General features: G+C 49.9%; 1 protein-coding gene across 1 annotated transcript in view; it reads left to right on the forward strand.

The window, feature by feature from the left end:
* Banp (BTG3 associated nuclear protein) overlaps positions 1–22,712 on the forward strand; it is a 72,911-nt gene that overhangs the window by 7,282 nt on the left and 42,917 nt on the right. Inside the window, exons 2-4 of the mRNA XM_032887433.1 lie at positions 13,102–13,241; positions 14,555–14,646; positions 17,177–17,376. Coding sequence (XP_032743324.1) covers positions 13,172–13,241; positions 14,555–14,646; positions 17,177–17,376 — 362 coding nt within the window. The 5' untranslated portion in view covers positions 13,102–13,171. The remainder of the gene's footprint in view (positions 1–13,101; positions 13,242–14,554; positions 14,647–17,176; positions 17,377–22,712) is intronic.

Consider the following 22,712-nt stretch of genomic DNA (forward strand, 5'->3'; position numbering starts at 1 on the left):
TTAGTCACTGGAGTACCACAGCTAGTAGCTTTTGAGATGGAGTTGGGACCTGCTCTATTGTGTCCTGGTCCACCCTGTGTGGCATTGCCATGTGTTTGCAGTGCTGGCATTTTGTGCACAGGTCCTGGCATAGGTGGGTGTGCTGTGGTTCAGTGAAGTCACTACTGTTGAGTCCTCCAAGCCAGAGTCTTGTCTCCCACATGTGCTCTGTGTTTATGCTGCTCATTGGCGCTTTTCAGATCTGGTCCTGCTACTTTTGGGCTTAAAGGATTAGTTGTGAAATTTTGTAATATTTTAATGGTAAAGTAAATTGAAAACTAAAATGACTTCAAACTTTTTTTAAAAAGGCCATTCTCACTATGTAGACCAGGCAAGTTTCAAAATTCCAGAGAACTGCCTGTCTCTGCCTCTAGAGTGCTGGGACTAAAGTCTTGGCCCACCATGTCTGGCCGGGTATACGAGTCTTTGCTTTGGTCTAGCCTCAACCAGATGCTAGTGGGGCAGCATTACAGAGCACACAGAAGAGCCTGGGTGGTGTGGTTCAGGTCGGGATTGATGCCTGGAATGCTGACTTACGTATGGAGAAGAAGCTGCAGGTCGGGCCTTGTGGATCACAGTCAGAAGTGTATGGAGTGGCTCTGCCCTTGAGTAGGTGCAAATATTAGCCAATATTAGCCGCTAAGCAGCTTCCCCTTAGTCCAAGTCACTGTTCAAAGTTCTAAAAGCCGTGGTTCATGGTTACAGTATGTGCTGTGCTCTGCGCATCTCTAATCCAGGTTGTTCAGAATCTCTGCAAATATGACTGGTAACCTTGTCATAGGCCCACCTGTTGGTGAGCCCAGTGTGCACATACCCTACCGGCTTCAGGTTAGTGCTGGGGAGTCTAGCCCAGCAGCTTTTTGTGTGCTGTGGTAGAAACAGATAACATGAGAGACAGTAGGTTCTCTGTGCTCCACTGAAACCTTTTTGGGAGCTGAAATGTCATCTCACTTTTATATTGCAAAGTAAAGTTCTTTAAAAATTCCCTCCTATTATTTAAAATGTAAGGTCAGCACAGAAAGAGGTGGGAGGAGGACCAGTCTGTGGCACGGTTTGTCACTGTGCTGCCTCTGGGGTTTATGAGTAAGGAACAGGCTGAGGTGATAGATAGGCAAGCTGGAAGGGCCAGAGCCACTGAGAGCTGTGGATCTAGTGCTTGAGTAGACGGAGCCTTTGAAGGAGGCGGAATGGGCTCAGCGGGACAAACAGTGTTCGGAAGCAGTGGTAGGTGCAGTTCCTGCTCAGTTCTGGTTTGGGAGGCACACAAGTCTGCCATCAAGGTGTGCCATGGAGACAGACGAGTTGGAGCCAGGGTCTTTGGCAGTTGATGCACAGAGATGGGATGCTGAGAGGAACCAGCTGGAGGAGGTTACCCTGGCACTGTTGAAGAGAGCAGGCCCAGAATGACCAGGTCTGGCAGGCTTCTTTCCCAAGGAGTCGCGGAATGGTGACCCCCTTTGAGCAGTTGGCAAGAAAGAGGTAGTGGTGATTCAGGCAAGCCTGGCTCGCAGTTCCGGGATGGACACCTGAGTACTACAGCCTGGACAAGGTGAGCTGCTAGAGAAGAAAAGCACAGAAGAAAGGCAGAGATGGAGGTTGACTTTACGCCTGTGCCTGTCAGCCCCCAGCTCTGGTTATCAGGATGGCCCACATCCTTTGGAGCATCTGCAATACCTTTCCAAGGGGCATGCGAGGCCAAAAGAATGAAGAGAAATCTTTTACGCTGTCAATATTTGGACTCAGTACATTATTTCTGGTGGGTAAGATTGCTGATGCTTGAACACGAGTCAGGTCTGGGCTACCATGCTGCCTTCTTCTGCTTTTTGCAAGGCAGTAGAACACGCATATTTTTATCCAAGAATGTCCGTGATGGGCTGGAGAGATGGCTTAGTGATTAAGAGCACTTGCTGCTCTTCCAGAGGTCCAGGATGGCTCTCATTTGCTGTGTCTGGTGGCTGAAAGCAGATCTGGTGCTTCCGGCCTGTGAGGGCACCTGTATGTGTTTTCACATGCACGCACACACAAACATAATTAAAGAAATAAAAATAAATGTCTTTTTAAAAAGATTGTCCTAATGTCACAGTAAAGCCATTGTCTTTCTAAGTCCCCACCTTAGAGCTCACCCCATCTGAACAGTCTTAAGACATGGACAGGTGGGAGCATTTTACTGGGATTGTTCAGGACAGCCCTCTGCAGTAATGGAACCTGTGAGCTAAACCAGCTCATGGGCCACCACGAAAGAAAGCCTGGCCAACAGGATTTTTCTTACAACATATACAAAGCCTGTCATTCCAAAGGAGTCTGTTGTCAGTGATATGAATTGAGTTGTCAAGTGGGATTAGAATTTTAGGAAGCTGTGTTTACTATTGTCAGCCCAACAGCTCCCTCAAAGAGTAGTCTGCTAATGTTTGTTTATTGGAGCTAGGATTTCACTACATGGCCCAAGCTAACCTCGGCATCATCTTCTTAGTCTCCTGAGTGCTGGGATTATGAGTCTGCTTGACCATGCCTGGCAAAATGCTTTTAGTATCATATGTCATGTATGGCAACTGTAGCTGCATGTACCTTAGTGAGCAGGTTTTCTCAATGATGGATGAAAGCTTACACTTCCCTTAGAACTACCCACACTACCCACTGGACAAGCAGAACGGATCAGTGGCCTTTGAGGAATTCAGGAGCAACGTTCCCAGTGTGGTTTCAGGCTCTGCTGTAGCCACACTTCATTCAGTAACTAAAGCAAACGAGTGTATCGGTAGCTGTGTGCAGAGGCTGTTAAACTGCTCTCTTGTTTCTAGCTGTGTCTCCCCAGAGGCTAGCTGAAGTCAGGGGCTGCATCCAGAGCCAGCCATCCTGCCATTCTGCTAACATAGCGAACAGAGCTGTAGCCCAGCTGTTGGGAGCCTGTGAAAGGGCAACACAATGCCACTTGCCATTGAGCCTTTGTTGTTTTGGGAACTGTAGCTCATTTTCATGAAAAAGTAATTGTATTTTAATGTTTAAAACATTACATTTCAGCTGACTGGTTGTGGTTCACACCTTTAATCCTAGTACTAAGGGGGCAGGGGCAGGGGCAGGGGCAGGGGGGGCAGGGGCAGGGGGCAGGGGCAGGGGCAGGGGCAGGGGCAGGGGCAGGGGCAGGGGCAGGGGCAGGGGGCAGGGGCAGGGGCAGGGGGCAGGGGGCAGGGGCAGGGGCAGGGGCAGGGGCAGGGGCAGGGGCAGGGGCAGGGGCAGGGCAGGGGGCAGGGGCAGGGGCAGGGCAGGGGCAGGGGCAGGGGCAGGGGGGCAGGGGGCAGGGGGCATCTCAGAGTTCAAGGCCCCCAGGACTACAGAGTGAGTTCCAGCACAACCAGGGTTATTCAGAGAAACTGTCTTGAAAAAAAGGGGGTGGGAAGTGAAGGAAAAATAAAATTTCCATAACTATTATTTGAAAACACACAATACTCAACCATAATCTGCTGTAATAGCAAATGTGGTTTAATCATGTACAGCTCTTTGTGCCTCACTGTTTTTTACGGTGTTGCAGGGGGTCCTAATCCCAAAAGCCAAAGTGCTACTTCTTTACACGGGTCACTGCGCTTAACGCCTGAGAGGGTGTGGGACAAGCTTAAGCTGAACCTCCAGGTCTGGCTCTGTCTCTCTGTCTCTCTCTGTCTGTCTGTCTGTCTGTCTCTTGAAACAAAGTCTCATTATGTGGCGTTGGTTGGCCTGGAATTTGGCTATGTAGGCCACCCCGACCTCAGACTCACAGAGGTCCTCCTGTCTTTGCCGCCTGATTGCTGTCATTAAAGGTGGAACTACCATATCTGCCCTGGTGTTTGGCTTTCTTAAGGCAATCTTTAGCTGTGCTTGTGTGTCCAGAAGGCTGTCTGGCAGCATCACACATCTGGCCTGTTGTCCACTCCCTGGAAGACACACATTAACACAGAAACCAGTGGCAGAAGCTCCTTGGCTTGCTCCTGATGTGGCTGAGAGCAGGTCTGTGGGGCCTGCACCTGCGCACTTGCTGGAGGAGTTTGGGGAAGTGGGAGAGAGTGACAGGTTTAATCAAACATGATTGACCTCAGAGGGGAGTAGCCTGATTCAAGTTTGCTTTTTCCTAGTCTTAACTTGAAACATTTTTAAAGGTTCTATCTCAAAGAAAAACAGTGTTGCCTGTGTTTTCCAAAGGGTAGGGAGGGCAGGAACCCTGGAAGAAGGATCTCTTGCCTCCAGTTTTCCTCACAGATGACCATCACTTAGAGTTTGACTGCTGTGACTCCATTCATTCGTTCAGTGTGTGTAGGCCCACACGCATGCATGTAATGGACAGGGATAAATACTGGGTGCTGTTTGTGTTCTCACTGAACCTGGAGCTTATCCCTGTAGTTAGATTGGCAGTCTAGGCAAGTATGCTCTGGAGACCAGCTCTGCCTCAGCAGCCCTAGGAGCCTTTCTGTGGGTGCTGAGGATCTAAACTCAGGTCCTCGTGTGTACAGCAAGCACTACCCACTGAGCCATCTCTGCAGCCTTCGTCTTGTTTTCATCCACCCCAGATGCGTTTTTGGGGGAAAGCAAGCCCAGCCTTCCTTCCCATGGCCTTAGTTAATAAAAACCGGATCCTGTTGCTGAGCCCCTGGCTTTTGGATTTTATTTCTTAGCGCTCCTGTGTTCTGAAGAGACTTGGGGGATCTTTTTTTTTTTTTTTTTTTTTTTTTTGTTGTTCTTTTTTTTTTTTCGGAGCTGGGGACCGAACCCAGGGCCTTGCACTTCCTAGGCAAGCGCTCTACCACTGAGCTAAATCCCCAGCCCAGGGGAATCTTTTGATGTCCAGCACTTTCCATGTTCCTGGACACTTGGCTGCCTACCTACTGCTTTGCTACTTCCTAAAGTGAACAGGAAGTGACACTTGCTGTCCTAATATTTATTTATATTTAATGGAATTTATTTTCGAGATAGACACCATGAAGCCTAGGCCACCTTGGACTTTGTTATGTATGTTGACTAGTCTGACCTTGCACTCACAGAGGCCCACCTGTCTCTGAATCCCAAGTGTTGGAATCAAAAGTGTCTACCACTGTGTCTGTCTGTTTCCTCATTTTTTTTTTTTTTTTTGGCACTGTGGATTTGGCATTCCAGCTCTGGTGGATGCTCAGGTCTCTAGAGCAAAGCAGTGCACTGGGGACACTGTGGGACTTTGGGGACGAGAGTACATTCTTTCCACTCCTGTGGTGGCTCTGAGAGCACCTTTGACACACACTGTCCTGTCTAAATCTGCTCCTCACTTGTCTCCCTAGGCCTTCTGGCCTTTTTGCTTTTGCCAACACTGAAGCACATTTTTATCTTCTGTAAAGTGAGGCTGGACAAGCCATGGATGCTTTCCACAGCCCCTTCCAGACATGTCAGGAACACACGAGGCTTTCACTGGGCATGTGCAGTGGGCTTGTTAGACTCACTGCTGGACAGGCATCTGGTGACTGGCATGCCATTCCAGCCCAGGGCTGTGTGTCTGGCTGCCTTGTCTTGCTTCCTGTGGAAATAACCCCACCAAGCCAGATTTGGCATGAAGGCTCCTGGAGAGGCTTGATGTAAGAAACAGCTCTAAGACGCCTGTCCTCGAGGCTGACGGGAAAGAAGCCATTTGTCTCAACATCCTGTATGATGTGGTTCATGCCGTGACCAAGAAAATCCCGGTGGGGAATGTGCTGGAACACAGCGAGCCTTTGTTCAGTCATTTTCTCTCGCTGCCTTCCTCGTTTCCCATGTCAGGAGAGCTGCTGCCTACAGTGTTTCTTTCCTTTTTAACCTTCACCCCAACATGGAGCTTTATGCTGGAGGAAGTGTGCGTCCCACTCACCCCATCCTGTGCTGGCGACCAAACCCATGATCCACCACTGAGCTCCACCCCAGGCCTCTGCTTACTTCTTAATTTGAGACAGTTTTTTATTTTTTAAGAAGATTTACTTATTTATTTTATGTATATGAGTGCATGTATACTTTCTTGCCAGAAGAGGGCATCGGATCCCATTACAGACGGTTGTGAGCCACCACGTGGTTGCTGGGAATTAAACTCAGGACCTCTGGAAGGACAGTCAGTGCTCTTAACCACTGAGCCATCTCTCCAGCCCCATGTTTTGTTTTTAAATTAAAAAAAAAAAAGGCTGTTCTGGAACTCACTCTGTATGTAGACCAGGCTGGCCTCACACTCAGAGATCTGCCTGCCTCTGCCTCCTGAGTACTGGGATCAAAGGTGTGATAATACTGCCTGGTAGACAGGGTTTTATTAGGTTGCCCTGTAGGCTTAACTGGATTTACTCAGTAACCCAGTAGGCCTTGGACTTGGCTCTTTTGTCTCCGCCCCCCAGGATAGCTTTAAAAGCCCCTGTATTAGGATGACTTTAAAAGCCTTGCATTGGGATGGCTTTAAAAGCCCCTGTATTAGCACTTGTAGCTTTTCTCATGGGTGCTGCAATTATTTGAAAATGCATTTCTAGTTAAATATTTTGTTGCCATGTCGCTCAATATTGAGAGCCAATTTGTCACTCGCATGAAGCTAAGCAGCTGCGTTTATGCAGTTACTCAGTGCAGACAATGCAGTCCTGCGAGACCAGAGCACAGGCACAAGTGCTTTGAAGACTTAGTCCACGATTTTTAATTTAATCTCCTGTGCTTTCCTGTGTTTGAGATAAAAATCTCCGTATGTAGCCCTGGCTTGCCTGGAACTTGCCATGAGGCCTTGAATGCACAGAGACCCGCCTGCCTCTGCTTCCTGAGTGCTGGGATTACAGGTGTGTGCCAGCATGCCTGGCTTTGATCTTTACTGAAATGTAATGTCAGTTTTTGTGATGCTGGCATAATTGTATGTACTAATGAGGCACAGTGTGACATTTCCACACGGTGTACTGTCAGCACTGGCCAGCTCAGGGTAAATGGGGCTCACCTTACCAGTGGGTTCTCAGTGGCAGTGCTGAGAACCAGTGCTGGGGTCTAACTTGCATGAGCGTAGTGCCTTTCACTGGGCCCATATCAGGTGCAGGGTGCCTGCATGAGCCAGGCTCTGCAGGCTGCTCCGATGCTCACAGGGGCTCGGCTTTCAGCAGTGCATGGGAGGCAGGTGCATAGCAGGTGCTTAAGAGATGGGGGGAGGCAGAGGAAAGCGCTTGTCCTTCGGGTGGGGCCCAGACTAGGGAGGCCAGTGCTGCTCTCCTTCAGGTATGAGTTTGGTGTCCTGAAGAACCTGTGTGGGAGCAGAGAACATGTGGGAAAGGAGGAAGGGTCGTCTGACTGGAAGGGACTAGAATGGGCTGTTCCTTAGGAGCTGGGGGTGGACAGGTCCAGTGAGGGAAGAAGGAAGAGAGCCCAAGATGGCTGCTGTTGGTCCACCTGCTGAGGACACAGAAACTGTCTTCATGTCACTGCAGCATGAGCTAGAGGAATCGTGTCTGTCTCTGCTGTGGTCCTTGAGCTGCTGTTGAGAGCTCTGGAGCAGGAAGAAGGTGGAGAGCCCCAGGGAACTGCACATGAATCCAGAGGTTAGGTGATGCCTGGGTCTAGTCAGAGCTTGAGCCAGAATGTGTAGGAGAGAACAAAGCAGCTCCCAGGCAGAAGCTTTGGCCCCAGCAGCTGGGCACCATGGGCACTGTCAACAGTGGGGAGGAGAGGAAGGGCTGTGATCGACGGTGCCTGGAGTTAATTTCCAAGGAGATGTCTAGGGCCTGTTCTTCAAGAGTGCTGCTGTGTGGCAGAGGTGTGAGTGACAGGAAGCTGAGCACCAGGCCTTTAGTGCCCATTGAGCAGAGGGCCCTGCCCTGGCAGCCCACAGGGAGCTGTAGGGGTCAGCAGAGATGTAAGAGCCCTGGCCTAGGGGGATAGCCCTGCAGGAGACCCGGGACAGTGCTGTGTGGTCAGTGCTGTGAGGTAGTTGGGAGCAAGGGGAGTGACTTCACTAAGTGCCCTAGAGCACTTGGCACCTGAGGGAATCCTGGGAGTGGGGCAGGAAAGCAAGGCTGCCCTGGAGCCTGGCCAGAGTGAGTGGAGGAAATGTGACAAACTCGCCCAGGGGTTCTGAGGATTTCAGTCAAGGTGCAGGGAGGTGGCTGAGGAGTTGGGGGTGGGCTGGGGGCTGTGTGAGATGGGTTGAAGAGGGCCTCACTAGATTATTAGATAATGGATTGAGCCTCCAGGTTCAAGACCCAGTGTGGGGGAAACACTCAGGTGCTGTTGGGATTTGGTGTCTGTGCTAACCCTGCACTGAACTACTCTGACCTAGAGACTGTGTCATGAGTAACCAGTAAACAATAAGTCAGTCATGTGGAAAGTGAGCGACTCAGTGTAGAGTCCAAGGGAAAGGGGATCCTGGGGTCTCTGCCTCCCTGTAGGGAGTCAGCTAAGGTTTGAAGTGTTCTACCCCAACCCTGGGTACTGCTCTACACCATCGTATAGGAAGACATACACATGTAGTTCCGTGGAGGGAACTGCTGTCCTACACACTGACCTGGGACTTTCCACTGCATTCTTTCTGTGGTTATTGGGTGGCATGATTAAATCATTCTTTATGCTAACATGTGGGGGGCACCCCTCATCTTGCTGTAGCCCTGCTGAGTGCTTGGGTTGTACTTTGGGGGACGGCCCTTTTCCCACGTGCACCCTGAGAGCTTCAGGCCTCTAAACGGTAATTGCAGTCGGAGTCTTTATTGAACATTAGTCTTAGTCCAGCTGTTTTATTACACTAGGACTGGATTCTCCCCAGGCCTTCTGAGAAACGGCAAAGGTAATTTGCCAAAATGGCAACTGTGTGCACGTCTCTCTGTTCCAGTTTTCTTGGGCTGCTTGCCCTAGTTTTTTTCTTTTGAAACCTTCACTGTTAGCAGAATTTTAAATGTTTTTATCCTGGCAACAGAAGCATTTGGATAAACAACAAGGAGGGCAGTGGTGTCCTTGTTTGGAGGAGGTCAGGGTTCAGGGTTTTATAGCCAGTCCGGAGTGTTTTCCTAAGCCATTCGCAGAGCTTTTAGAAAGCAGGAAGGTGCCAGGGTTGGACATTTAAAGGCCTCTTCCACTGGCCCCGTAGGAGAGGCAGGCACTGCTCATGGAATCTGTGGGTTCTGACCATTCGTGAATTGGTTCCAGAGCCTGAAGAAGTGGGTTTAGACCAGGCAGTTAATATTCTTTGACAAGGCTGTCCCAGGCTGTCCGTAGCAGGTGGCCTGGATACAGGGACTAGCTCCACATATGTGAGACGCTGGCCTCTTCCTCTACATCGTGGTTTTTCATGGGTTTCCATGTTGGGCCTGAAGGAGGCCCAGGCTGCAGGCCCAGTTCTCTTTGAAGGAGGGTCCCCAGAGGCTTCTGTACTTGTGTCTCTTTGGGTAGACTTGTAGGAGTGTCCAACCTTTTGACACTGTGACTTAGACTGTCATCTATGAAATTCAAGTATAAAAGCCATACACTCAAATAAACCCCCTCAAAAGCAACCCTGCTGTTTTAAATAAGCATATACTATTCACCTGATGAATGCGGCTTGCAGGCTGTGGGCTTGCTGCAGGTGAAGCTGGGAAGGTGAGTCTCTGTCTGGTGGCATCTGCCCTGAGGTTCTGAGGCACACATGCTGGGAATTCTGGTATCTGTGAAGCCTTGAAAAGGGTCTGTAGTGTACTTCAGTTCTTTGGATTTGCCAGAGCCTAGAATGCTTTCAGACTCGTGCTGAATTTGGCTTGGTGGCTTTAGGAAGGTGAAGTCCGCTGCCTCAGCTCAGAGCCGGTCTGCTCCTCTAATAGTCTTTGCTTTATTTGGAAGCAAGAAGACTGAGTTTATGGTATGGGTATGTTATCTTTCAGCTGTGGCTGCTCTGTCTTTCAAGTTCCTCCTCAGAGGCCTTGGAGAGGTGCAGGCACAGAGGCCTAGGGGGACCTAGGGTAACTGCACCTGATCCCAGGCTCTAGGACAGTCCTTAGGCTGAGATTGAAGACCGCAGTGGTGATCGGAGTTGGGATGGCCATGTCCTGGTGTCCCCCTGGTACTGTTAGTGCGTGTGTGCGATCACTCTTTGGGAGTGGAATATGGAAGGAAGAGGAAAGCCAGAGTGCTCTCCTTCTTCCCACGCGTCCCCGCCATTGGCTGTCTAGACCTGCACATCCTGTGCACTGTTAGTTCTTCCTCTCTCTCCCCTTCCTGCTGTTTCTGCTCCCAGAGAGCAACACTCAGAGCCACTCCTTTTCCTGTGCATGACTTTCCACTGCTCAGCAGTCTGCTGCTGCTAGAAACACCACCCTGGGCTCCATTACACTTCCTTTTTGAGTGAAGATTTGTATAATTGTGTATATGTAGAGGGTTCCTGTGTCCAGAGAGGTCCCAGTGTCATTCCAAGGCCTTACAGGCTGCTGGGGCTCGTGCCTTATATGTATTGTCCGTCACCCAGCAGGTGGAGCTCATGGTACGACTCTCCTTGTGACTGGTTTTTCTGCTTTTAGGCTCAGTGTCATAGGTTTACTGGTCTTTCCTACTTCTGTGAGAAGAAAGAAGAATTGGCTTCTGTGGAGCAAGTATTTTTTCCCAGTTTGAGTTTTTTCCCTTAAAGAAATCCTATGATTAAATAAAATGCAAACAAAGTTGCCCGTGGGGCGCGGTGACTCATTCCCACGGACTGGCCACCGTCTCTCCATTGCATGACCCAGACTTGACGTTTTCATCGTCCTTTAGTTTTGCCCTTCCCTTGGCTTTGTCAGTTTTTAAAGTCTACTTTAATTTCTACAGACCTCCCATCATTCCTCCTGTTACTGTGTTGCAATACAACACTTTTCTTTCTTTCTTTTTTTTTTTTTTTTTTGGCCTGTTTGGTTTCTTGCAAGGTGAGACCCTGGCACCCTGTTTCCTCAAAGAACTGGTGAGGAGAGAAGCTGGTGAATTTCCAGTGTTTCTTCACCTCACTGCAGCGGTTATACTTGGTGATTGTCAGCGTTTTCACGTTTGCCCAGAGTAGGGCCTTCACATTGCTCGGTGCCCTGTAGATGTGAGCCTAGCAGTGTTTGTGGGGCCCTTACTTGAAGTGCGATGCCGCCTCCCTCATATGGGAGCCCAGTGATTGTCATAGTGGCCGTATATGTGGTCTGAGTCTGGGCTCAGCTTCTGTTTCTTGTTTGGAATTTGTAATTACCCGTGAGCACCACAGCCAAGCTCCGAGGACATATCCTGCTCTAGGACCTACTGCTGCCCCTGCCCTGTCAGTGGATGGGACAGAGTATATCACACATACACCCCGGGTTCGCCCTTCCTGTTCAGATTGTGGTACCCAGATATATACCCAATCACTCTCAGACCACAATGTCAGCTTCTGCACTTTTCAGAAGTATTCAGCAGGATTGGGGTGCCATGTGTAGTCAGAGCAGAGCAAGACCACTCTACTTAGCAGGTCCTCCCAGTGCCCCTTGCAACAGTTACTGAAGAGGGTTAAAAGTTTTTCCTAGGTGAGTTCTCCCCATTTGAAAAAGTTACATTGATCTGTCAGAGCAGGGAGGGGGCGGGGCGGGCTCCTCCCTCTGCCAGTCTTCCTCAGTGCCCAGTGCCCTCAGCTGATTTGGACTCTTGTACTGATTCTGATTTTCGGAGGTTGTTTTTACTTTTGAAGATTCTTTAGCACACTTTTGTGTATGAGGGTGCTATTCCTAGACACAATATGGATCAAAGTGCTGCCTTTAGACTTGGTAGTGATTTTTGTTTAGGCATAAAATTATTGGCTCATATTTCTTTCTCATAGTATCATTTTATTTTATTGTATGTATGAGTGTCTTGTCTGCATGTATGCCTGTCCATTATGTGTAATGTGCCACGAGAGGCCAGGAGTGGGTGTCAGATCCCCTGGAATTGAAAATGATTGTGAGTTGCCATGTGGGTGCTGGGATGGACCCACTTTAGAAGAACAGTACTTTAACTGCTCAGTTGTCCCTCCAGCCCTCCTCTCTAGCCTCTCCCATAGTAGCTTAGATATTTTGATCCATTTTCTCTTTGCCTGGTTTGATTGAATTCTCTGTGTTGTATGCCATCTGCATTTTTGCTTGGATGTATAAGGGAAATTCTTTTCCCTCTGCATGTCGGTCGTACCTTTTAATGAAGGGTTTCAGCTCCCGGAGCTCTACTTCACTTTCAGGAGCCCCTCCCCGCCTTTCTTTCCTGGCCTCAGGACCTGGGGCCTTGTGCTTATTTGGCTGAGCTGTGTTTCAGCTCCAGGAGATGCTCGGGTAGCATCCTGAGAGCCCATTTCCTTGCTACAGCTTCTCCTGGGTCTCCCTCCCAGTGCTTGCTTGTTGGCTTGTCCTCACCATCTTCTGTGCTGCATTTTGGAGCATTCTCTTTAGTCTTCTTTACTTCCTCCTGTTCCTATTCACTTTCCTGCTGGTTTTGTTAAGACTCTACCTGTTGTATTTGTTTACTCTTTTTTCTGTAACTGTTCATTTTTAACTGTTTATTTAGATCTGTGTTGATGGACCTGGCCTCACTTTCATGTTGGAGCATAAGGTCTTTGGTGGCTTAATCAGAATGTTGCAGAAGCTAGAAGGAAGTCACAGACAGATCTGCTAGGGGTAGTTTTTTTTTTTTTTTTTTTTTTTTGGTTCTTTTTTTCGGAGCTGGGGACCGAACCCAGGGCCTTGCGCTTCCTAGGCAAGCGCTCTACCACTGAGCTAAATCCCCAACCCCATAGGGGTAGTTCTTAAGGGCGGGGTGTCTGGAGGGCCATGCAGCTGTGACTGGTCCTCTGGGATGTGTTAGTCACTAGTGCACAGCAGTGTTTCTACAGGCAGCTGAGGCCCTCTGGAGATGCTAGACTTGCCTGAGGGTTCCAGACCTGCTTCTTGAAGATGTGTTGGAGGTGGTGTGAGGAGTGGGGGAGGGGCAAGGCTTTCATTCCACTATTTAGGATAAAAAGTAGCTAGTTAACTTCTGTGAACACTTCTGAATGCTCAAAGACCAAGTAGAGCCTGCAATGAAGCAGCAGCTGCAGCCCTTTAAGACCCCTTTAGTGCACAGAGCTACAATCTGTCCCACACTGGGACCATTAATCTTCCCTTCTGGTTCTTGACATTTGTTTTGCAGGTGACAGAAACCCCATACCCCGTGACTTCTGGACTCTTGCTTGTCAGTGTACCCCTTTCTCGGGCTCTGGATGATGTCAGAGCAGGACCTGGCGGATGTGGTTCAGATTGCAGTGGAAGACTTGAGTCCTGACCACCCAGGTACAGCTGTGAGACAGTAGGTGAACTGTTGCTCTCCCTGTCTTTCCAGTGTCAAAGCCACCTTGCTGGACTTTGTTCCCCTAGTAAAGCAGACACAGCAGTGACGCCGGGCCTGTGTGAAAATTCAGACCATAGGATGTAAACAGGGCTGCCTGCATGTGCACGTGTACACACACACACACATGCGCTCCCACACATATTTATTTCTGCAAAAAAGAGTTAAGACCATTGCCCTAGAGACTGCTGTGTGTTGCTGAGGAGGAAGCAAGGCTCACACAGACCTCTGGGTAGCAGAGTCTTGTCCTCTCTGTTGGGAGTGAGCACACAGAGGCTGGAGAAATGCACAGGTCGTCGGGGTGAGAAAAACTGAACGAGGTGCATGAAAACATTCATGGCATACAGGTCAGTAAAATGCTGAACACAGAATTCTGGGAAGGTGGCCTGTGTCAGGCCAGAGCAGTGGCTCAGTGGTTAGGAGTACTTCCTCTCTTTCAGAGGACCTGGGTTCCCATGTTGGACAACTTACAACCACCGATAACTCCAGCTTCAGGGGGGCAGATGTTTTCTTCTCTTCTGGCTTTTGAGGGACCCCCACACATATCATGCACTCACATAGATATATACACATAAATAAAAGCACGCCTCACAGAAGCCATTGCTCTGTGTAGAGGAAAGACCTAGCCCGCACAGCTCCACAGAGGTGCAGTTCGCAGAGACAGGTCCCAACGGGCATCCCTGCTATTTGGCTCGGTGATCGTCCCTTTAATACTGTTTTTTTCCTTGATTGTAGACAAGATGGGGAGTTGGGATGGTACTGCAGAGGCTGGAATTGGGGTTACCTTGCCTCTCTGAAAGCAGCAGGCCTTAAAGGTCAGCAGGAACTGTTTGTGTGGTGGCTCCTGAGCGCTGCGGCTTCCACGTAACTCAGCCGTTGGGGCATTTGAATGCAGAGAGGGTTGTGGCTCAGTATGTATGTGCCTTGCAGCACCATTCCTCACATGGGCCCAGGCCAGGTGAGGGAGCTCTCGGTTTTACAGTGAAGTAGCAGAGGACACGAAACAAAGCTGGGAAGAAGTCACAAATGAAGGTTCTGTGTGGGTTTGCCTGCTCGGCTCCGGATTGGGTGGTCTGATTTGGGTGGGGGAGATGAGGGACGGTCTATTTCTGCCTGGCTGAGGATTTCAACAAGGAAAGGGGCTGTGCCCTTTTTCATCAGCCTTAAGGTGCCAGCAATGCTTGGCTATAGTGGGCAGAGAGCCCCGAGGAGCTCAGCGTGTTTACCCCACTTTCCCGTCTCTGTGCTTGCTCTGCAGTTGTTTTGGAGAATCATGTCGTGACGGATGATGATGAGCCTGCTTTGAAGCGCCAGCGACTAGAGATCAATTGCCAGGATCCCTCTATAAAGGTACCGTGTGGCTCCTGTGTGCACTGCGTGATTTCCTACCATCAGCTTGGGCTTAGAATAGTACGACGGACCCTCTTGCAGCTCCACAGTGGCAGGGCCATGCTGTCTGGAATTCTGGGGGAGGCTCTCCCTGCCTCTTCTGTGCTTGCTGTGACCTATAAGTGGTCCCAGCCTTGTCACTACAGTCCATGCCTGAGGCCTGTCCTCTCCCAGGCTCAGATGGTCATTTATTTGAATACATGTGCACAGACCCTCTTTCTAGACGAGGCCACAGGGAGGGTCTGGCCTTGTAGGATGGAGATGCCACAGAGATGCTGCATAAAAGGACAGGACAGGCTCTCCCGGCAAAAGACAGGAGGAAACAGTAGATTTGGAAGAGGACAAATTAAGAGTCTTCCTGTGCGTGCACAAGCCTCCACCTCAGGTGGGTCATGTGACCCACCCCCGAGTCCTGAGGTTTGCTGGCTGGGGTTGGAGGCTCCCCATTCAGTCAGTGAGTTGCTTCCAGATTTGTTCATTTGGGATCCAGTGTCGGCAAATAGGTAAATATTACAGGAGAGTTTACAGGAGTGACTGAGATGACACCGGTCCTCTTCACATGCTTCTCTGTGTCGAGGGCGTCTTCTTGAGATGCTCAGTTTGCTCTGGTCAGAAGTAGTACCAGCTGGGGCTGGGAACTGAGAGTCTACTCTGACCACAAGTGGTGGTGCACACCTTTAATCCTCGTGCTTGAGGGGCAGAGGCAAGCAGATCTCTGAGTACATAGTGAGCCAGGGCTACCTAGAAAGATGCTATCTCAAATCAATCAATCAATCAATCAATCAATCAATCAATCAGTCAATCAGTGAAATCCACCTTGAGAGTAGTGGACAGGACAGCATCCAATTTCAGAGTAAACTGTGACCATAATTGTATCATAAAACACATTTTTAAACAATAGCAAAACAGACCATGGAGGAAAGTGGCTGCCTGGGTTCTGCTGTCACATGCAGTCATGTGCTGTCATGGGATTGGAAGACATTCACATACCCACTTGCCAAAGTAATTCTCAACGGACAGGTCAGAGCTGATTGTGGGCGCCTCACCTGGAGGCAGCGTTAGGAAGAATACTGTCTCTTCTTCCTTTGTGGGTTTGCTTAAGAGTTAATCAGTCTGTAACAGTGGTTTTTCTTTCTCAGTTGGCCACCACTTAGTTCTCAAGGTGTGTCTGCCTGCACTGTTGATGTTACCCCATTGATAACCGAACGGATACTTGGAAAGGAACCTGGTGTTGGCTGCTTGTTTCCCCCTGCACACAGCCTTGCCCATAGAGAGAATGGTTAGCAGGGGAGGGCCGAGTTCTTTTCCTTTTCTCACTAGTGTCTTTCTGTGAAAAGAGACCTTTAAGTCAGGGTTCAGAGTGCTGGTTAAGACCAGCAGCATCTGAAGAAAAAGCTTGTTCTCTTGCCTATGCTGGGTCTTGTACAGGATGTGCTGAGTGGAGGTGGATGGAGGCCTTCGGGTATGCGGCACTTTCCCATGGCTGCTCCTCACTGCTGTGTATAGCAGGGAAATAGAGCAAGCTCAGAGTTCTTCAGAGCCGAGTCTGGCTGCTCAGAATGCGCTGACCCCTGCATTCCCACTTTGCCACACCCAGGTGGTGGTGGTGTGGCGTACGTCTCTGTGGCTGGGGTGGTCGTGATTCCCTTTCGTGAGCAGAGTCCGACCCTCACTCAGTTGGACCAGGTGCAGAGCAACTGTTCTGGCTGCCTGTGCTCTGAGGTCCAGCGTCAGCCTGTGCTGCTGCCTCTGCTCTCATGGGCTAGCGCCTTCTTTCTGATGTGTCTCCGAGGCTGCGTTCCTCTTCTGGGCGAATCCTTCTCATTCTGTTTTCCTCAGGGGCTGCTGGCCTTGTTCCTACATTCCCTGTTAACACCAGCACCCTGAGCGCTGGCTTAGAGGTCTCTTCACAGTGGAATTCCTGTGTGCATCATGCGTCTAGTAGTTCTGACAGGATTGGCGCTTGGGGGAGCAAAGCCATTCCCTCTGCTCTCTGTGTTCTTAAGTTTATTGTGCCGGCTCTGACTTCGGGCTTGGTAGTTGGAAACTGTTCCTTTTGTGGGCCACTAGATGGCACACTTGATACTCAGAAGGTCCCTGGAAGGGGTCATTGACACATTTCATGAGGTATACCTGTGTCCAGCCATCTTTTTTGGTTTTCAGTAGGTTTGGATTGGATAGTAGGTATTATCTGTCAGCATTAGAAAGATTTTGTAGCTTTAATGTGTGACTCTATGGGTGAGCACAGTGACAGGCTTATTACTCCCTGGCCTTGGTGGAGGTGAGATTGCTAGGGACTGTTTGACACAGAGTTGAATGCCTAGGCATCCCTCAGGCCTCCTCACTGAATGAGTGCCTCGGCAGGGCCCAGGCAGGGCCCCTTCAGCTGAAAGACATTGGGTGGACTTAGGAGCCGGCTGTTTGGTGCCCGTGGACTTGCTCCTCACGGTGGAAGACGCCCTCTCTGAAGCCTTTCTGTTTTCACTTCCAGTCTTTCCTGTACTCTATTAACCAGACGATATGTTTGCGGTTGGATAGCATTGAGGCCAAGTTGCAAGCTCTTGAGGCTACTTGCAAATCTCTGGAGGAGAAGCTAGACCTGGTCACCAATAAACAGCACAGTCCCATCCAGGTCCCCATGGTGGCTGGTTCCCCACTTGGCGCCACCCAGACCTGCAACAAAGTGCGATGGTAAGTACAGAAGGGCCGAGGCTCCGCAGGCTACCCTGGGGAAAGCGCTCCTGTGCCAGCCCAGAAAACCCCAGGCGCCGCTGTTACTGATCTGCCCTACCCGGATATCTGTCCTGGTGCTTCCATGGGGCTGGTTTCACTTAGACCGAAACCAAACAGAGGCTCTGCTGGAACGGCCTGAGTCGCTCCCACTTTCTTTCCTGGCTTAGGCAGCCGGACTCATCTTTCCTTGCACCTGGCCGTGAACTTGGCCCATGTGTGTTGTTTCTTTTCTTTCTCTGTCTCTGCCTGGTGATTGCCTACGCTTCCTTCAGGGGTGATATTCATGATTTTTACTTGATCATAGCAAACTTTCCATTTGGTCTGAGACTTGCCTTGTGCCTGATTTTTAACAAGGTTTGTGGCCTCCAAGCAAGCTTTGCATGGTTTGCACTCTGCAGGCATGGGAGTCTTCATGCCTGGCTCAGTGGGATGGCAAGCTGCCTCCGAAGGTGTCCTCCTCACACTGGGTCCCCGGCAGTGTGGCGTGAGAGCCTTGTGTGGCAGCGCCCACCCAGCGCCCTGCTGTCTTTATTCTTTCCTGAGGTGTCTAGGAGGAAGTCCACATGGTGGTGGGCAGAGTGTCATCTCTGTGCTCCAAGGCCTCCTCTTGCCTGGTGGGTTTGGGAAGAGCAGAACAGTAGGGTGGCCTCAGCAGCCTAAAGGGACACCAGTGGCTTTGCTGTGGTGTGGGTGGTTGGTGGATGCCACCCTGCCCATGTCTGCTGGTAACTAGAGTGACAGTAGGTGCTTTTGTGACTATAAAGGGGTGTGGGGGAAGGGAGAATAGGGGTTACTTTGGGTGGTTTTGGGGTGTTCAGGACCAGTGACTGTCCTCTTTTGAGATGGTTTCTGATGAGGCCTGTTGGGTGGAGCTATTCAGTGCCTCTGGTAACTCTCAAGGGCACTGGATTCACTCTGTTCTCCCTCTGTGGTCTAGCTTCTCAGGAGAGGCAGGGTTGCTCTTATGGCTGATGTGGGCTACACAGCTCACCACATGTCTCTCTCCTCCTCCCCGCCCCCACTTATGCACACAGTGTTTGTGCAGGCTGTCTTTTGAAATACCCCTTTGTCCCCACGCATGATGTTTGGAAATACAGCTTTAAGAGTTAATGGCGTGGCCTGCTTCTCAAGGGGAGGCATGGACGCACAGCAGTGTATGGGAGAGTCTGTGCTTGAGCATGCAGTGGCGAGCAGAGATGCAGCCTGCAGGCAGCGGTTTTAGACATCACTGACTGGCAGTGGAATATTCCAGAATGCTGAGTTCTTAGTTTTCTAGACTGACCCAGTAGGTGAGTTCCAAGAAAGTCAAGTTACATAAAAGCTGCAAGGATGTCCTTCTCAGGTTCGAATTCCACCTGGGACAGGGCTCAGAGTCAGACAAAGGGCCTCATGTGAGTACTCGGAACCTGGGCATTCGTGTGGGAAGGTTTTGTGTTAGTTCAGGTTGTCTCAGGCATCGAAGGACACCTTAGTCTCCTTGGTCACACCTAGACTCTAGTGGCATTTTACACTGGTAGCCATGTTTGTCACACTGACTCCAGAGTTTGGTGACTGCAGCAAACAGTCCTGTTGTCCCCAGGGTGAAATAAAAGAGCAGTGATCTTCGTTTCTTATACGATACTGCCTGTTCTGGGGACAGCAGCTCAGCTCTTTCTGCTCTTGGAACATGGTGCCTTCAGGAACTGAGGAAGTGGTGACAGCATCTTTTTCCTCTGCTCTAGTTCTGCCAGGTTATGGGAAGCAGGGAGCAGGAGCGGAAGAGGAGCAGGGGTGGAAGAGGGGCAGGGGTGGAAGAGGGGCAGGGGTGGAAGAGGGGCAGGGGTGGAAGAGGGGCAGGGGTGGAAGAGGGGCAGGAGCGGAAGAGGGTCATTTTTTTGTGGCCTGACCTCAAGGGCTTTGGAATTCTGTCTGTTTGGGAGCACTGAGTGCCAAGGCCACCTAGTTGGACATTCCTAGGGCCCAGATATTTCCAAGTCTAGTTTCTCATTAGAAAGATGAGAGCTGGGACACTACCTGGGTGTGATGGTGACAGGGACCACATTCCCCAGAAGGCTGCTAACAGGAAACTCTTAGCCTGGAGGATGAGAGCAGAATCTCACGATTCCATTGACAGATGGATGACGTCACTGATGCAGATGCAGGAAGCAAGGAGGATTATTGCACAGAACCTGGGCAGTGGGGCATAGACTGCCTTCTAGAATAATCTAAAAGGTAGTACCATACTGAATGGTGAGGTGCTGCGTTTTGCTTACCTGGCGCCTCTGATGAGGAGTGCTTATGTAAGCTGAATGATCTCTGTCCAGATCATGCAGTCTGGCAAAGAACTTAGAAAACTTGGACCACTACTTGCTGGCTTTGAGTGTGACTTACAACAGGACTAACATAGGGGCCATCACCAGAGTCTTTCAGCTCTAAGGAGGTCTTGAGAAGAGTGCCTAGAGACATTCTTGAAGGATACTGCCTCCGCTTGGAGAGGTTGCAGAGGCCAGATCTAGCAGGAGGTGGTACCCAAGGCCCTCTCTGCTCTCGACGTCTATGCCCCCTGCTGGTCATTTGACACCTGACCCGACAAGGCCTAGGCTGCAGGGCTCCAAGGGGTGCTCTTCTAACTGTTTGTGCTCCTTGGCAGACAGAGGCCATGGGGCACTGCCAACCTCAGCTGGCATGGGTCCGGCTTTTCAGATTCTGCACCTGAATGAGGGAATTCAAGACAAAAAGAAAAGAAGGCCTGTTTTCTTTGATGCTCAAGCTTAATCACGATAAAAATGATTGTGAGGTTACAGGTATGGGGTTTCATCCAGCAGTGACATTCGGCTTCCAGAGGTGGAAATGGACTTAATTCTGTTTTGCCTGGCTTGTCTCCCCTGCTGGTGTGCTGTGAGGTTGACTTCACACAGACGTACTTGGAGGGACGGCTGGGAGGTATTTTAATGCTGAGGGAGCAGCAGTTGTTGGAGCATCTGCACTGTTGTGGAAGCCGGTGGTTTGCTGAGCCAACCCGTAATGGTGCTTCAAGCATTCTAAGAAGGCCAGTACTGTGTTGCTTATCCAGAAGGCCTCAAGGGCCAGCTCAGGCATTTTGATACAAATGGTGAACAAGTTACCTTGCTGCTCTTTGCAGCTAGACACAGACTGAGTACGAAGCAGGGAGCGTTGTACAGTGCACATGCAGTTCAAGTGGATGGTACTGCTTGATAAGTCAACGACTTTTAGAACCAAGCGTTCTGATGGTTTTTTTTTTTTTTTTTTTTTTTTTGGTTCTTTTTTTTCGGAGCTGGGGACCGAACCCAGGGCCTTGCGCTTCCTAGGCAAGCGTTCTACCACTGAGCTAAATCCCCAACCCCGTTCTCGTGGTTTTTAACTAAGACTGTTATTGAGGACAGAGATTGTTTCTTATTTTTAAAAGCAATAGATTTTTCTTTTAAAGGTTTAAAAAAATTAGAACTGGAGAGATGGTTAAGTGGGTAGAACCAGTGGGTTCAGTTGTCACCAGCACTGCATAAACCCAACATGGCTGTCATCCCCACAATCAAGAGGGAGAAACTGGAGGGTAAGAAGTTCAAGGTTATCCTTGACTATATAGTGAGCTTGAGGCTAGCCTGGGCTACATGAGACAAGTCAAAAGCAAAACTAGACAAAATAACACACACACAGAGACACAGACAGACAGACAGACAGACAGACACACACACACAAGGATTCTGTATAACAATGGTTTCTAGAATTTAAAAAAAAGTGACTTAAAGTTTCCCTTAGGGCTGTGGTGCAAAGCTTCCTCAGGAGAATTCTTAGGCTTTTCTTCCCCTGACGTTAGAGACTTGAAATGTTAATGGAGATTTAAACTCCGTGTTGCAACCTGGCTGCCAATTCTTAGTTCCTGGTGATCTTTGGTTTTCCTGTTAAAGGAAGCTCGGGTTCCTAGCTTGCCAGCTTCTTGGAGAGCTCGTCTCTAGCTTTCCTCCTTGTCCTGTGTGCTGTGGGAGTCAGCTTCCAGTTAGAAAGAAGCCTCTCGTGTTGGCTGAAAGTGCGGCAGGCCCAAGGTAGGGCTGTTTGCCCGTGGAGCGCCTGGACTCCCGCCATGGTGGGCTTGTTTACTCTCATCTGATTTTGAGTTCTGGATGTCTCTGTTCAGTGCCATGCTTGATCTTCCTGCTGGGCCTGTGCTGCCTTGCACAGCCACACATGTTCTTCTGTACACGTCAGGGCTGTTAGCCAAGGAGGCGGCACACAGTTCACAGGAAGGTTGGGGAGTCCTTAGCAAACCCTGGGAAGGTTGGGGGAGTCCTTAGCAAACCCTGCTGACTCAGATGCGGTGCAACCCTCAAAGCCAGCACAGTAAAGCGAACCATCCTGCTAGATTGTAGTCCGGCTGCACAGAGGGCTCCCAGCACCTGCGGGACCCTTGCTCTTTGAAGGGAATTATGTTGGCTCCAGGTTGCTCTGGGAAGAGTTGTCATGTCCACCCAAGGTGGTTTCACGAACACAGTGAGTCTTCCCACCCAGGTGTCAGGTGTTTAGTTTCTCCTTGTTGTACATAACTTGTATTTCTAAGTACTTTATACTTATGGTCTGACGTATGCTAGCCTGGCCTCTAGACCGCCTCCTACCTCACGTCCTGATGCTGTGATCACTGGCACGCACCATGCCTGGTGTGTGAGGTGCTGGGGCTCACACCCCGAACTGTGACTGAGCTGCATTCTCAGCTGCCATCAATTTTTAAAACAATTGCTTACATGTATGTGGTTTGAGCATAAGTGTGTGTGTCCTTCTGAAGCTGGAAGAGGGTGATAGAGTTACAGGTGGTCAGGAGCCCGTGATGTGGGGGGTGCAGGGAACTAATCTCATGTCCTGAAAGAGCCGTGGCCCCATCCCTCCCATGAGTCTTTACATTTTGGTTTCCAATCGTTTGCTCATTTCTGAATTGACCCCCCAACACCGGCATGAAATCTGGCACACAGATGCCGTTACACCCTTGTGGCCTGCCTGCAGTTCCTGAGTTCATGGATTTTAGAACTTTTCCTTAGGATTTGAGAAGCCATGAGCCCTGTGTGTGGCGCACTTTCAATTCCTACTTTTAGGAGGCTGAGGCTAGAGGATGCTGCGAACTGAGAGGCCAGCTTGGCTTACGCGACAAGGCCCTGCTGACTGGTACGTTCCCTTCTCACAAGGATTTCTATGCTGTCTTTACTGCATAACCATGTATCCTGTCCTTCTGTTTGCCTCGATACACTTTTGTTTTCTGAAGGTGCTCCATAGGGTGAGTTCTGGTTCATCTTCAGGAAGAACTTTCCCTA

The sequence above is a fragment of the Rattus rattus genome, chromosome 17 (genome assembly GCF_011064425.1).
Source record: "Rattus rattus isolate New Zealand chromosome 17, Rrattus_CSIRO_v1, whole genome shotgun sequence".
Taxonomy (NCBI): Eukaryota; Metazoa; Chordata; class Mammalia; order Rodentia; family Muridae; genus Rattus; species Rattus rattus.